This window comes from Hyperolius riggenbachi, chromosome 7 (assembly GCF_040937935.1).
Source record: "Hyperolius riggenbachi isolate aHypRig1 chromosome 7, aHypRig1.pri, whole genome shotgun sequence".
Classification (NCBI taxonomy): domain Eukaryota; kingdom Metazoa; phylum Chordata; class Amphibia; order Anura; family Hyperoliidae; genus Hyperolius; species Hyperolius riggenbachi.
Window position 1 is genome coordinate 68,852,965 of NC_090652.1, and position 16,551 is coordinate 68,869,515.

Here is a 16,551-nt window from a genome sequence, read left to right on the forward strand (position 1 = left end):
TGTAGCCAGGTGTATAGTGGCCCCAGTATATGTAGCCAGGTGTATGTGTGCCCAGTATATGTAGCCAGGTGTATATGTGCCCAGTATATGTAGCCAGGTGTATAGTGGCCCCAGTATATGTAGCCAGGTGTATAGTGGCCCCAGTATATGTAGCCAGGTGTATATGTGCCCAGTATATGTAGCCAGGTCTATAGGTGCCCCCCCAGCTGGAGGGGAGCAGCACAGCAGAGAGGAGCATTGTGCGCAGCGTGGGGAAGGGCGGACGTTTCCCCCCCCCCTCCCTCACCTTGGGGCTCCTCTCCATGGCTCTCCCCTCCATAAAGAATGCGGCGGCGGTGGCTGGCGGCGGTGACTGGCAGTGGCATCAGTGGGCGGGACTTACCTCCTCCAGCGTTTCGGCAAGTGGACGCTGTTCGTGCAGCTACTCTGGTCTAGTGAAGACTACAGTAGCTGCACGAACAGCGTCAACCCGGAACACTGGAGAAGGTAAGTCCTGCCCACTGATGCCACTGCCAGTCACTGCCGCCAGCCACCGCCGCCGCATTCTTTATAGGATGGGAGAGCCACGGAGAGGAGCCGCAAGGTGAGGGGGGGGGAACGTCCGCCCTTCCCCACGCTGCGCACAATGCTCCTCTCTGCTGCGCTGCTCCCCTCCAGGGTGCTAGGGGGGACGGCATCCACTGTCCAAAAAAAGTGAGTGGACGCCGCCCCCCCCCCCCGCGTTCACACAGGACTCAACCCCTGCTCTTACCTCTCTTTCCCTTTGAAGGATACCTGAAGTCAGAAGGTTTCGCTGGTCTTCTTGCACCCCTCTGTTCCTGTGCTGGAACTCCAATTTTTGGCATTAATGTTGAATATTGCTCATGGGCGTTCTTTCCTCCATGTACGAGTTTGGCCACACTGCACAGGCGCTAAATACGGCTCATATCCACACAGTGGCATAAAGCTGCTCATACATGTGTTTTTTTTCCATGCACGAGCAGCTTTACGCAGTAGAACAGAGCTGCTCATGCATGGAGAAAAAAATACAACCCTACTGCAAACCCTACTGGCGCTTTTGATGTCGCGAACTTGAAATATTCGGTGGGCGAACACAAATTTGCTGCAAGCATTTGCGAACCGGCAAACCACTATAGACTACAATAGGCAGGCAAATTCTAAAACCTAGAGGGACTGTTTCTGGCCACAAAAGTGATGGAAAAGTTGTATCAAGGGGCCTAACACCTGAACTGTGGCATGCCGGAGAGGGATAAATGGAAAAAGTCCAACCGAAAATTGCAGGTGCGCTTGCATACAATTTCAAGTTATGCAAGTGTGCCTGCCACAACGCATTCCGGTATATGTAGTCCATGGAGAAAATCACTGTACTCACATGCATCTCCTGGTGGGCATTGCGACAGGCGCACATGCATGAATATACCAGGAAAGTTAATATACAGCACAGTGAGGGAGCTCTGTGGAGAAAATGGCAGATTCCATACAGGCAATGGGCCAAGGTAAAAGCACCTCATATATAAATAATGATGCTTACCCCAACTCCTCCCCCCCAATGGCACACTATTAAGAACCAGGGCCGGATTTGTACTTTTTACCGCCCAAGGCCCACTATCAGGAGCTGCCCCAGGACCGATGACAGCATCCTATACTCCCCCCCCCCCCCCCCCCAACATGGCAGGGATTAGATTGTAGGCCCGTCTGAGGACAGTTATTGATTAGAATGGCAGGGATTGGATTGTAAGATCCTTGGTGAGCAGCACATTTGGTGAGTGACAGGCAGCTCAGAGATCACTGTAAGAGCCCATTCGCTGCCCCTTCATCCACCAAGTGCTAGATCCGGCTGTTTGTAGGTGCACAATGCTATGTGAAACTTTGTGTACCAAGATGAATGTTTGGCAAGCTAAATGCCACTGTCTTCCTGCTGCCCACAGCCCGCCCCTTGTTTTCCTGGTGCCCTAGGCCATGGCCTATGTCGCCTTGCCTGAAATCCGGCCATGTTAATAACCCCCATTATGGGGAGGTCCATTTAAAAAAAATTCAGGTGCTCAATTTACTTCCTAATGACCGCGCCACACCGATGGGAGGCAGTCCAAGTGCCGCCCAACGCCAATTGGCATCAACTCCTGGGGCGGAGTTTTGCAGGAGATCTCCGCTTGAACTACGAAGCTCCACTTCGTCATCAGTCTCCTAGCGGCGATTGTAGCTAGGAGACTGTTAGATGGCAAAACCGCTGTCTATTTACAGTGTACAGCGCTGCAATCTACGGCACGGCTGTCCCCCTGGGAGGCAGGAGAGCAATCGGCTGTCATAGGCTAATGTCTATGAGAGCCGGTCGCTAGGATTGGCTGGCGGGGGAAAGGGTGAGGTTAAAAAAATAGTAACTTTTTTTTTACTTTTTCCGGACCGCCTGCATTAGATCCTATGCCGCACTTGTGGCTGTTCTAGCCTGATGCAGCGTAGGATCTATGCCACCTGCCGTTACCGCTCCCCAACACAATCGTGCGCACCTGAGAGGGGAGATTAAGCTGTCATCTCTGACAGCTGGCATCTACCCTCAGTGATCAGCATCCATCGCGTATGGCTGCTGATCACGTGATCACTATGATCGCCGGCGGATCATAGTCATCACCATGGGGACACACAGTCCAGCACGCAAAACTGGGGATCCGGCTGCCTGACCTCCCTGACCTCCCAAACTCGGAAACACCCCTCCCCCATGCAAAAACACCTGGTCCTTAAGAGAAGTTAGGCAGCCGGTCCCCAAATGGTTAAAAAAAGGAAATACACATTTATAAAAAAAAACATACAAACAATGGGGGAGCCAACAGAGCCCACCAACAGAAAGCTCTGTTGGTGTGCAGAAAAGGGGGGGGGGGATCACTTGAGTGCCGAGTTGGACGGCTCTGCAGCGAGGCCTTAAAGCTGCAGTGGCCTAAATAGCAAAAAATAGCTGGATCACTAGGGGGGTGTGAGCCTACGGTCCTCAAGTGGTTAAATTAGGTCACATAAAATAATAATAATAATATACGCAGTGGTTGTAAGGCCTGGTGCACACCAGATGAGTTTTTCTGAGCGTTTTGAGTTTTTAAATCTGCTGCTAATGTTATCCTATGTGTCTGTGCACACTGGAGCAATGAGGTTTTGTAAAAAAAACCCATAGCATTACATTGGGAAGAGCTTTTGAAACCTCTAGGCGCCCAAACGCTAGAGGTTTCAAAAGCTCTTCTCAATGTAATGCTATGGGTTTTTTTACAAAACCTCATTGCTCCAGTGTGCACAGACACATAGGATAACATTAGCAGCAAATTTAAAAACTCAAAACCCTCAGAAAAATTCCTCTGGTGTGCACCAGGCCTAAGACCCAGTGCACACCAAAACCGCTAGCAGATCCGCAATATGCTAGCGGTTTTGGGAGCTGATTTCAGAGCGATTCTAGGTATGTTTAGAGAGGTTTTCTAAACATACCTAGCGGTTTTGGGTGCGTTTTTGTGTAGCAGATTACACATATTGTTACAGTAAAAAAGCTGTTACTGAACAGCTTCTGTAATAAAACCGCCTGGCAAACCGCTCTGAAGTAGCGTTTTTCAAAGCGGTTTGCGTTTTTCCTATACTTTACATTGAGGACGAATCGCTTCCGAAAACCACAAACGTGCAGCAGGAGGCACGTTTGCGGCTGGGCAAAAACCTCAAACTGCCGGTGTGCACCATCCTATTGCAATACATTAGCGAAGCATTTTTACAGGCGGATGCGGCCTGCGGATCGCTCCAAAAACCGCTCGGTGTGCACTGGGCCTTAGAGAGGAGGTGAGATTGTAGTTTTTGTTGCCTTTTTTTTACCTTTTAAACGGCTGATACTTTGTTTTGTAATGATTTCTTTAATCATGATTTAATTCTGAGAAGTAAAAATTGTATCATTCCTCAAAAAACAAAGCTCTTTGAACTTTACATGGGAAAAAAATATGCTTTAGTGTAGACTGGATTTAGTATAAAGATGAAAAAAACAACACACTTGTTGAATAAAAAAAAATATGTCTTAGAATAGGCCGAATGTCCATATGATACAAGGCTGGGGACATACATAGTGGTACATGCAAAAATCCTCAGAAACAAAAACAAAACAAAAAAATGGCCCTGCTATAAACTTATAAACGTTTCAAAAGGCTCCTTCATTGTGCAAATACCATGTGGATATAAACATAATGTTTCATGCAGTATAATTCTTCTTTCAATTATTAGCATCTCCAAGTTCACAGTCATAAAGGGCTACTCAACTTTAAATATACTGTGTATGTCCACTGATAAATTCCCCCCACAAAAACAAGAGCCCCTTCCCCCCAACGTTTGACCTAAAAAGTAGGCCAAAAGCTATGACCCACCAAATAGTCGACCAATTTGTCGTCACTGTCCCCCATGCAGATAATGCATTTTAGCATGCTGCTGCAGAACATGCTTCACTATGTACAGTACAGACCAAAAGTTTGGACACACCTTCTCATTCAAAGAGTTTTCTTTATTTTCATGACTATGAACATTGTAGATACACACTGAAGGCATCCAAACTATGAATTAGCACATGTGGAAGTATAGTACATCACCAAAAAGTGTGAAACAACTAAAAAAATATGTCATATTCTAGGTTCTTCAAAGTAGCCACCTTTTGCATTGATTACTGCTTTACACACTCTTGGCATTCTCTTGATGAGCTTCAAGAGGTAGTCACCTGAAATGGTTTTCACTTCACAGGTGTGCCCTCTCAGGTGCTGGCAGGTGCACCCCTCTGACAGTCTGTGGCCTCATGCACTTCCCTACTTTATCCTCATAATATCATGCCTTGGGTCTCAGAGAAGAGCCATCCAGCGGATGAAGGAGCAACGGTTAAGTTGCGGGGAGACACATTGGGTGCACCTAAAGGCTCTGGGTCAATTGCCCCCTTTGCCTCATTGGTATAGCCGCCCTGGGACTAACACTCGGCCATCACATGGGTGAAGTGAGTAATTGGATTTGCCTGTAATCCTCATGCAATGGCCAGGTGAAGTAGCTCGTAGGATATGGACCTGTAGGTTTTACATGTCCTCCATTATAATGTGATTTCTGCATCTGTTCTCAACAATCCTTTGCAACAAGCATGGGCGTAGCAATCACCGGGGGGGGGGGGCAAAGAGGCTTTGGGGGCCCCTCCTCCTCCCTCTCCCCAACTGCAAGAGCAGCTAATTAGCAAAGAAACTGCCCCGTTTTCTTACAAAATCAATCCCTGCCACCTCCTCCCACCATTCAGAGTAGCAAGTAACGGAAGCATTTGCAATTCTGTTCTGCTTCCAGATGCTGCTTCACAGCAGAACACCCTCTACTGCCATTTGCTGGCTCTCAATCACCTGACCCTCATGGGATCCGGGACCAAGGGGGCCCCATCCTATCATTTTTGCAGGGGGCCCTATTACGTCTACTTACACCACTGGCAACAAGTGACTAAAAAAAAAATATATATTTACAGCATGTCTGTGTCTGACCTCACTTTCCACACACCCTGCAGCACAAACACAACATGGGATTATACCTTTCCTTATATCTGCGGTTATCAAGAATAAGAAGAATGGACTGAGCAGGGCTTAAAGTGAACCTCCGGACTAAAAATCTACTCAGCAGAACTGAAAAGGCTTGGTGTTTCTTTAAAAGTTTCACAGCATCAGAACTTTGTTTTTCTTACCAAAGCATCATTTTTAGCTGCATTTTTAGCTAAGCTCCACCCATCAAAGAGACTTGCCCGGGTGTTTTTTCCCTGATGCTGTGAAAAGCATGATGGCCTTTCCTATGTTGTTATTCATGTTGCCTAGCAACTGGGAGGGCTGATCAGCACACAGGACAGTTGGAACTGTGTCTCACACTCCCTGTCACCTCCTTTCAACCAAAAAGATGGCTGCCCTCATGAAATCAAACATTTGCCTGTTCTTTTAAAACAGGGTGGGTAAGAGATTATATTACCTATCTATTTTAATTAACATAACTAATGTAATTTAATAACAGTATGTTTGTTTAGGCTGGAGTTACTCTTTAAGGACAATGATAGGATGTGGCACAAGAAATTACATAGATTATATGACAGAATTTCAGGAAAATACTGAATACTGAAAATACTAATCCCCACACCAGACTCACCAAACAACATGTAAGCACCTTTTCAGACTGTTCAATAGCACTATATGCACTTTATGTCTTTGTGTGGCAGCTGCGCAGCGGAGTGAGCTGTATCACTATTTGTTTATGCACTTTATATATGGTTTGTATTGTAGATAGATTGTGGACTGTGACACATTTCCCGGTTTTCCTGGGGGTGGGCTACAGTCCAATCCAAGTAGGGCGATTTTGCACATTAATGTTTTTTGCACTATTGTGGAGTTAGGTAATAATGTTGAATTTGCATCATGTTTAACCCATTCGCGTTCCGTTGTTTTCACGTGAGAAATGTTCACCTCCCATTCATTAGCCTATAACTTTATCACTACTTATCACAATGAACTGATCTATATCTTGTTTTTTCCGCCACCAATTAGGCTTTCTTTGGGGGGTACATTTTGCTAAGAGCCACTTTACTGTAAATGCATTTTAACAGGAAGAATAAGAAAAAAAATGGAAAAATTCATTATTTCTCAGTTTTCAGCCATTATAGTTTTAAAATAATACATGCTTCCATAATTAAAACTCACGTATTGTATTTGCCCATATGTCCCGGTTATTACACCGTTAAAATTATGTCCCTATCACAATGTTTGGCGACAATATTTTATTTGGAAATAAAGGTGCATTTTTTCCATTTTGCATCTATCACTATTTACAAGTTTAAAATAAAAAAAATATAGAAATATTTCATCTTTACATTGATATTTAAAAAGTTTAGACCCTTAGGTAAATATTTACATGTTTTTTTTATTGTAATGCTTTTTTTTTATAGTAGACATTTTATTTGGGTAGTTTTGGGAGAGTGGGAGGTAAACAATAGATTTATAACGTAAATGTGTGTTCATTTTTATTTTTTTTACTTTCAGTTGTAGTATTACTTTTTGGCCACAAGATGGCGCCCATGAGTTTGTTTACATGACGTCACTCTAAGCGTAACACACGCTTAGAGTGACGCATCGGGGAGGGAACAGCCAGAAAAAGCACAGCTTCCGAGAGAAGCTGTCGTTTTTCAGCGGGGGAGAGTAATCAGTGATTGGGCACCATAGCCCGATACATTGATTCCGTGGCTACCGAATCCATGGCTGGGAGCGCGCGTGCACATGCGCAATCGGCCGCAGGAGCGCGCGGTAGTGTGCATGGTTCCTGGACGTAGTTTCTACGTCCAGGAACCAAAATAGGTTAATAAGTTTATGTACTGCACAAGATGTGTGATGGCTAATTGGCTATAATGAGGCACTGAACACTTGTTAGGCACCTTGTGTGCCCAATTATAAACTACAACACGAGGTGTTTATGGTCTGATTAGGAGCTGAGCTTTATACACTCTTATACTATAACAGTTTTTTTCTATTGGTAAACTTTGACTGGCGTACACATATTGTAGGATATATGGGGATTTTTTATGGATTTAATGTATGTGATCTTTGTAGTAAAATAAAGTTGTTACTTTTGGATATACGCATTTGGATCATTATTTTGGATACAATATCAGGTTCAGATCTCTAGAGGGCAATCTTTTCTTGGTTAATATATACTTCTTGCGTGAGCCCTGTAGTTTAGAAGCCTTGAATAATTACACTGTAGTGCTCGTTTTCTTTGTGTAAAATACCGAATCATTGACTGCAAATCATACAGAATATAGTAGACCTGGAAACATAACATAGCCCACTCAACTTTTTTAGCCCTAGCATTAGCACTGCTGGAGGAGCCGATGGTTCTTTCCATCCTACAAATATTCAGGGTGAGGCATCCCGAGGTTCAGGCAGTGATGAGGATCACCAGACCAAGGGACACATGTTTTCTGAAGAAAATAGCATCATCCAGTGCACTGAGCTGAAACTCTGGTAGGGAGTCATTTTCAGTTTCATTTGATGAAGACAAACTGATGATGATGATGACAGAGTGCAGACTCCATACTATTTCAACTAGGAAACTAAAACCAAGAGTCATCAACTCCACCACCATTATCAGCCATGGGACCAGGGCATCAATCTTCATCTTCAGCCAGGAAAGGAACCTGGAGCTGAACTGTACAATCTTAATGAAGTGGAAGACACAAAGAATGCAAGTCAGCCATACAGTGGCGTTTATTCCATATGGTTCTAAGGCTTGTATGATGATGTACAGTGCTGCATCTGAGCTTCCTTTATAAGGAAGGAGTGTGTGAGCTAAAAGCAAAAACACTAAAACACAGTTTGGAGAAACTCATGGAAAACATAATTTTATCTGCAGAGCTCATGTTCTGTTTTTTAAGACTTTCTATAGAAATTGTGATCATAATGAATAAAGAGCAGAATGTGCCAAAAATTGTCTCAGAATCAGAATCAGAATCAGAATCAGACTTTATTTGCCAGGTGCGACAGAAGTCGTGCTCAGAATTATTTGTGGTCAACATGGCATGGCAAGTACAAAGACAGGCAACAGATACACTGGCAGACAAGACAGACATTAACAGTTGTGCAAAAGTACATAGACATTTTCCAGCACCCAACAATACGAGCAAGCCTGAGAGGCCCGCGTAGTGTCAAATTATTTCAAAAAGTATCAAAACATAAAAAGTTTCAAAAGCTGGCTGTGTGGCCATATTGACCCGTGTGGTGTGAGCTTCGGTGAGTGACTGACCGGTTCCGTGCCCTCAGCTGGGTACTACCCTAGTTTAGCACCCGGACTGCTTGGGCGAAGAAGGAGTTCCTGCGCCTGGTAGCTTTGTATCAGATAGTTCTATACTGGCGACCCGACGGGAGGAGATCAAAGTAGCGGCTGCCAGGGTGGGAGGGGTCGAGAGCGATCCTGGTGGCCCTCGTCTTCATTCTAGTAGCGTGGAGGAGATCGAGAGATGGCAGAGGAGATCCGATTATCCACTCTGCATCATTAATGACTCTCTGCAGCTTGTACCTGTCACTGGCTGTCGCGCTGGCATACCAGACAATGACTGAAGAGCAGAGGATGGACTCAATGGTTGCAGTGTAGAAGCTGGTCAGCAGCTCCCACGGCATGCCAAATTTTTTCAGTTGGCGCAGGAAGAACAACCTCTGTTGTGATTTCTTTTGAATTTTGGTAGTGTTCTGCTCCCATTTCAGGTCATGTGACCAAGGCAGCCCCATGGGCGCCTCACAAGTCAGTATACCATCAGTAAGCATTTTAAAAACCCCCATGGCTGACTGAAGCCTTTTCTCTCATTTCCACAGAGGTGCAGATCAGATTTTCCGACAGGGAGTTGACCTGATCAGCGTATCCCTAGCAGACTGTGTGCAGTGATGTCACATATGTCACATGTCACATCAGATACAGAGATTTGCTTGTTTCATAATATGGCAAGTAATCTACAACAGAAAAAGCAATCCCTTCAGCTCAGCTCTCTACATTGCCTAGGCTTATGGGATATATTATTGCAGGCATTGGCTAGTGCAGAAGTTTCTCAGAGTGCTTGGACCTAGGGCTGTTTATGCAGGTTGAGGTGCTGGGCCCTGCTGCTATTGGCCAAAATAGAATGTAGAGCATTAAGGTCCTGGCCAGGCTACCCCCCCCCCCTGTTCTGTATAGGTAGCCAGGTGCTCCTCAATATAGCCAGCTGAGTAATCAGATGCATATGTGCCCCCCCCCCCCCCAACCAAACACATATACACACACACACACACTGCAGCAGTGACTCACGTCTCCAAAATCTGCTCCAGCTTCAGATCACTGCATCTTCATCTTACCCTCCGTCAGCTGCTGTCCGTCTCTCACTCTTCAGCCGGTGACTCTCATCTTGTCTCTCATCGGCACACTACTGGTGGACAATGTGATAAAAAACACCAGCTTTTATGATAAAAAACACCAGAGAGTGAGAGATGCAAAGTGGCTGACTGAAGGGTAAAATGAAGGTTCAGCTCTGGAGTGAAGCCAGGGTTGTTGAGTTTCTGCTGCTCTGCTTACATTTCTGCTATTAGGAGGCCCGGCAAGTCCATAGGCGCCCACCATGGTCTGTATGCAAATTGTGTTGTTAACTGCCTTTGTGCCAGTCTGCCCCTTCTCTTCTGCCCAACTAGGCTTGGGCCTCCCACTGCCTGCACCTGCACCTACATGACCCATCTGCAGCCTGTCCTTTGCCTGACCCATGTACAGCACACAACACACTTTAGCCGGTGTTCACCCAGAGACCACCACACAGCCTATGCTTTGGAGTTATGCACAGGGGCTGCATAATTCCGATTTACAGCATCAGGCAGTATAGAACCTAATAAGAGAGGTGCAAGTGGGTCTTCTCCAAAATCACAAAACCCATTATTCCGTCAATGCAGCTCCTAAAACAGTGGTGTGATCTAAAAGCAACTGGAGGTGAATCTCAGGTAAAAAAAAATGGAGCCATTCATGTACGAGCGGCTCCAACTTATTTGGGCAGGTGCAGGGGCTGCACTCATGCCTGTAAAGGAGCACGGCCCCGATCTTCTTACCGACAATCCTGCAATTTTACCACAATTTCAGGCCCAGCGCACACCAACAACCACTAGCAGATCTGCAAACGATACCTGTTTTTGAAAAGGGTTTTTAAGAGCGATTCTAGGCATGTTTGGAGATTTTTTTTAGCATGCTTAGCATTTATTGGAGCGTTTTTGTGTAGCAGATTATATATTTTGTTACAGTACAGCTGTAACTGAACAGCTTCTGTAACAAAAACGCCTGGAAGACCGCTCTGATCTACCATTTTTCAGAGCGGTTTTCCACTTTCCTGTACTTCACATTAAAGCGGAATATAACCCTGCATTTCAACTTTGCTCTAAAACATTATTTACAGTATATTATATGCAACCAGCATTTTTTTTTTACTAGACCAGCATTGGAAGGGTTACACAGGGCTTTAAAGTCCCTGGAGATTTTTGCAGACGCATCCGAACTTGAGTTAGATACTTTTTGTTTACATAAATGTATCTAAGTGTTTATTGTGACTCATCTCTCTCACTGAGAAGGAGTTGGAGGACAGCCAAAGAGTGTGTAACATTTCTAAATATATACATATAACTAAATAGAATGTAACTATCTGAACATCTGCACGGAACTTAAAACCTCTGTGTTTAACCCTTCCAATGCTGGTCTAGTAAAAAAAAATGCTTTTTGCATATAATATGCTGTAAATAATGTTTTAGAGCAAAGTTGAAATGCAGGGTTATATTCTGCTTTAAGGCAGAAACGCCTCATAAAACTTTTCCTAGCAGAAAGGAGCTCCTGACTGCAGGGGATTGATGCAAAAGATCAATAGTTCATGTATTTTAGCTCTGGGTCACTTCATAGACTGTCATTGACTGCCATTGAACAGAGATAAACAAGATTAAATTTACCTTGTAAATGTTTACACATAAAATAAAACCATGTGGTATGATAGGAGGATAGATACATTTGTTCATCCTATCAATTTACTTTCAACTCACATTCACAATATTTTTCATTTTTGATGACACGGTTACTATTGCTACAGCTCGCGGATTATTCATACCATCCCCTGTATGTGTGAGTGTGTGATTTACAGACTGAGCCAATCCATTTACCAATATTCAGAACAGGCCAGCAGCAGTGTAGGCACCAAAAGCAAATAAAAAAAATTACTTTATTTAAAACCAAAGCAAGTTCCCAGCTTATTTTCCATAATAAGTACATAAAATTTAAGTCCGTTTAGATTGCAATCTCCTTCACCTTCAAGATCCAAGTGAAAGGGCGATAAATGAGATCCGACTGTTATTTATGAAATGAAAGATGCAAGCTATGGTTCTGATCCTGCCATCACATAAAAACACATCACTGTCTTGTAAGCCACACACTGCAGGATTTGTATTCCATTAACCTAAACTATATGCAAGGGCATCTACAAAAATAGGAAATGCAAAATGTTATAGTGAGCATCACTAGTAAGGAACATTGATAAAAAACAAATCTACTTTTGGTTTGTCTTCACGTTGGCTTTAGAAAAATGTTTGGCTTCAGATGTTTAGATAAGGAATAATTCAAGGATTTTACATTTCTACCGGCTATGGCACTAGGTTGTAGACTTTCTGGGGGAGGAGCACCCACATTGTCCCACCCCGTCCTGCAGACCCACTCAGCATCATGTTTGTAGGAGGACAATGACACTAGATGGTGATGGGTCTGCCTCCACCAGTTCGGTTTAAAGAAAACCGGAGTTGGCAGAAAACAAAAAAGGTTACATATCTTACCTATAAACAGGAAGCCTCTGGAACCTCCCCCTGCTCACGTGCTCTACATGGGCTTGATTCACAAAGCCGTGCTAACTGTTTTGCATGGGCGTGCTAAACAGTTAGCATGTGAAATGCCGTTCGCGGACTTTTGCACACTCAAAGTCCGCGAACGGCACTTCACGTGCTAACTGTTTAGCACGTCCGTGCTAATCAGTTAGCACGGCTTTGTGAATCAAGCCCCATGAGTGTTCTACCTGAGTATACAGCCATATCAATCCGTGCCATGTACTGATGAGGGCCAAAAGCCTGTCTACATGTGGGGGTTGGTGTGGCTGTGTAATATTTAAAGCTATAGGCTTGCTATACACCAGCGGTTCTGGTTTATTGCCTTGCACACAAGGTCGAAAAGGGATAATTTGCATATTCAGTAGTGGAGCATTGTGGGTAACCACTAGTGTTGGGCGAACAGTGTTCGCCACTGTTCGGGTTCTGCAGAACATCACCCTGTTCGGGTGATGTTCGCGTTCGGCCGAACACCTGATGGTGTTCGGCCTTTTAAGTTCGGGTTCGCCCCGAACTACTAAATGGCCGCCGAACAGGGCCGAACAGGGCCCCTGTTTGGCCAAACAGGGCCCTGTTCGGCCGAATACTGTCCCCCTATGGGGTCGCAGGCATAAGGGGGGAGCATGCCCCGATCGCGGGGGGGGGGTTGGAAATTCCCCCCACCCCCTCCGCTAGCGCTCCCCCCTCTGCCCGCTTCCCCATACAAAAGTTTAAGGAAGTAAAACAGTACCGGTGGTAGTGGGTGGCTGGCAGTGGGCGGCACTATGAAGTGAGTGACTGAGGAGGAGGAGTCCGGAGAGTGACGCGTTGAGGGAGGCCGGGCAGCGGGCGGTTCAGCAGTAGTACCGTACTACTGCTGAACCGCCCGCTGCCCGGCCTCCCTTAACGCATCACTCTCTGGACTCCTCCTCCTCAGTCACTCACTTCATAGTGCCGCCCACTGCCAGCCACCCACTACCACCAGTACTGTTTTACTTCCTTAAACTTTTGTATGGGGAAGCGGGCAGAGGGGGGAGCGCTAGCGAAGGGGGTGGGGGGAATTTCCGACCCCCCCCCCCCCATGATCGGGGCATGCTCCCCCCTTATGCCTGCGACCCCATAGGGCCCCCAAAAGCGGGATGTTCGGGGAGTTCGGGGTACGGCCCGAACATGCCGAACATCGCGGCCATGTTCGGCGAACTTTCCCGAACCCGAACATCCAGGTGTTCGCCCAACACTAGTAACCACAAACGTTAACTTATAGCTGAATTATTGCAAATTTCACCGAGCTTTGCTTATTAGTAGGAGGGCTTTTCGTCTCTTTTATCCCCTATACACTCCGTGTGGTTTGGGTCACCCTGAGCTGCTTGGTTACTCTGTAATCTGAGTATGTATCTAACTTTTTCCTGCTGCTTCAGGTTCAGTTTAAGGACTGGTTCACACAGGTGGCAATTGTGCTGTGCTTGACAATCACCAGCAAATTGCTAATGCAGTGCTACCCTATGAGGGTGTTCTCACAACAGCATTTTGATTTTTGCAAAAAAAAATCTTACTGCATGGACCATTTTTCACAGCAATTCTGCTTAAAAAATTGGGCAAACGTGCATATTACTTTAAAAATTGCTTTAAAATAACAATGCAAAACCGCCATTGCATTGCTAATTACTTAGTGCTTGCAATTTCAATTTGCAGTGTGAACTAAGGACTCAAGTCGGGAAAGAGAGTGCCTTCACTGGTTATATTGCAGTCTAAAGACTAAAAATGGACAGACACCATAACAATCTAGAAAGGAGTTCTAGGTGATTCCCTTCAGTCTTCATACCAGGGCCAGGACGAGGCAGAGGCAAGAGAGGCTCCAGCCTCAGGGCGCAGTGTAGGAGGGGGCCCACAACTCACTCCGCTATCATTCCCCTATTGTGTTTGAAGCAGAGAGAAATAGGAAAAGGGGATACATGGCAGTGACTGCAAGTCATATTTGGGGGCCCTGGGGCACCTCTTAGTCTGATAGCAATCAGTGTGTGACGGCTGGGGTGGGAGGGATGGAGGGGCGCACTTTGGTGTCTCAGCCTTGGGTGCTGGAGGACCTGGTCCCGGCTCTGCTTCATACTCATAGTGAATTCATACATTTAGTGATGGCAAACATGTAACAGGATACCCATTGTTATTTAGAAATGAATGACGGAGTTAATCACAAATCACAGCAAGTGGTGCAGAGCTCATTAGAAATGGTCAACAACATGTTACTAATTTGCATTCTTAATCCAGATTGTACGCAGGTTATGTTAGGATTGGGTCAATCAATGGAATCAAGAAGTGCATTTTATTGCCCCTCCCCCATTTTAGACAGAGTAGAAGGGAGTTGAAACCAGAGAGATGGTTAATGACATGCTGCTACATGGAAGTGGGATGCAAACTGTACCAATGGGCCGTGCAGAGGTACTTACTGCCAATTTTTGATTGGTCTACTTAAAAAAAAAATGCAATACAATTGCATGCGAGCTGAAAATACTAACATTTCATTGTCCACCTCTAATTGCAACTCTCCCCACCTCCAGCAGTGGGCCAGGCAACAGGCAACTAAGTTAAAAACATTTCCATCGATAAAGGGAGAAATGTCGCTGATGAAGAGACTCGCTCACTTCCTGTTATGTCACTCACAACAGAAAGTGAGGGGACTTTTCTGTGATGTGATTAACAATAACTCATCAGGGTTTCTCTGCTTTGACTGTAAAAGTAACTAACATGGAAAAATCTTTAGCCCCACCCCAAAACCACTCAAAATCTATTGAAATAGAAAAAAAAAATCTTTGTTTCCACTTTTCGGCCTTCACAACCTTTCAACATGCTTGTGTAGCAGATGTTTATAATGTATCATCTTATAAAGTGACACACAAGACAATGATTAATATAATCACAAACAATACGATGAGTCCTCCGACAATGAAAAACACCATCTGTAAAATAAAAAAAAAAAAATATATATATATATACACATCATATTTACTTATAATATACACACAGTTTATATGGTCAATTGGTCATAGAAAAGAAATGGGAAATTGTACCATGTAAGTGACAAACATGAAACACAAAGGCTATCATTCATAAAGCATTCCCGCATTCGGTAATGCTGAAAACAGCTGACTTTACCGACCACTTAGCAAAATGTAAATTCATAAAAGCTGTTACTGCATGAAAAGCTGTCATCCCCGAGCAGTGAGGTAAATTACCGCCTTGTGCGGTGATTATCTCAACACATGTCACCAAATGTCAATTCATAAAGATTAGAGCAGGCGGTATTGGGATGGACCTCTTGAGTAAGGCACATCTAGTTTCTAGATTTGTAACTCTTTGTACGCAAACCTCAGTGGGTACTTATGTTGGGACCAGGGACTACTTAATGGGACCCCCAACAGACCATTAAAATGAAAATCTGCACTTACCTGGTGCTTCCTCCAGCCCCTCGTAGCCCTCGAGGTCCCTCAAGGTTCTCTGGGTTCCACCGTGGTCCTGCTGGTGGCCCCGTTTTCCCAGCAGCTTTAGCAAAGTAATGCATAATTTAGTCTTTTGAGAATCACGCATGCGCAGGACACTTATGGCAACGGGCGTGTGATCGAGCTGGGTGCGTGGACGGGCCGCACAATCACAGTTGTACATGCAGGGGCGTCTCACCCACCAGGCAAGTATAGGCGGTTGCCTGGGGCGCCATGAGGTGGTGAGGCGCCATGAGGTGGTGAGGCGCATTCCCCCGCTGCTGCTACCATAACCATGTTTTTTTTTTATATATATATATTATATTACCTCCCGGCTCAGTCCCCGGTGCTCGGCACGCTACCATGTGCTCAGCAGTGCCTCCACCTCCACTTCTCCCCAGCCAATAGAGCAATCAATACTGCTCTTCTCTGCCAGGCTCCTTCTTTAAAGCCGTGCCCCTTCTTCTCAGTAGCCACACAGGTAAAGTGTTTACCTCGTGTGGCCCAGCCTTTAACGCCGCCCCACGCCAGTCAAACCAGGAGCCAGCGGCCAGCCAGCTTATGCCCCCGACAGTATGACCCCCCACCTGTGTCACTGGCTGCACACAGACACTGGAGCGAGACAGCCAGGGGACAGATGCAGTCACAGAGAGAAGAATGTGATGTGTCCATGTTGGAGCCCCGCCCCCGCACAA

At 45.4% G+C, this 16,551-nt stretch overlaps 1 protein-coding gene across 1 annotated transcript in view; it reads right to left on the minus strand.

The window, feature by feature from the left end:
- Positions 1–7,929: 7,929 nt before the first annotated feature.
- The window catches only part of LOC137526048 (uncharacterized), a 75,961-nt gene continuing 67,339 nt past the window's right edge, over positions 7,930–16,551 (minus strand). Inside the window, exons 9-10 of the mRNA XM_068247260.1 lie at positions 15,274–15,337; positions 7,930–8,339 (exon numbers count right to left, since the gene is read on the minus strand). Coding sequence (XP_068103361.1) covers positions 7,930–8,339; positions 15,274–15,337 — 474 coding nt within the window. The remainder of the gene's footprint in view (positions 8,340–15,273; positions 15,338–16,551) is intronic.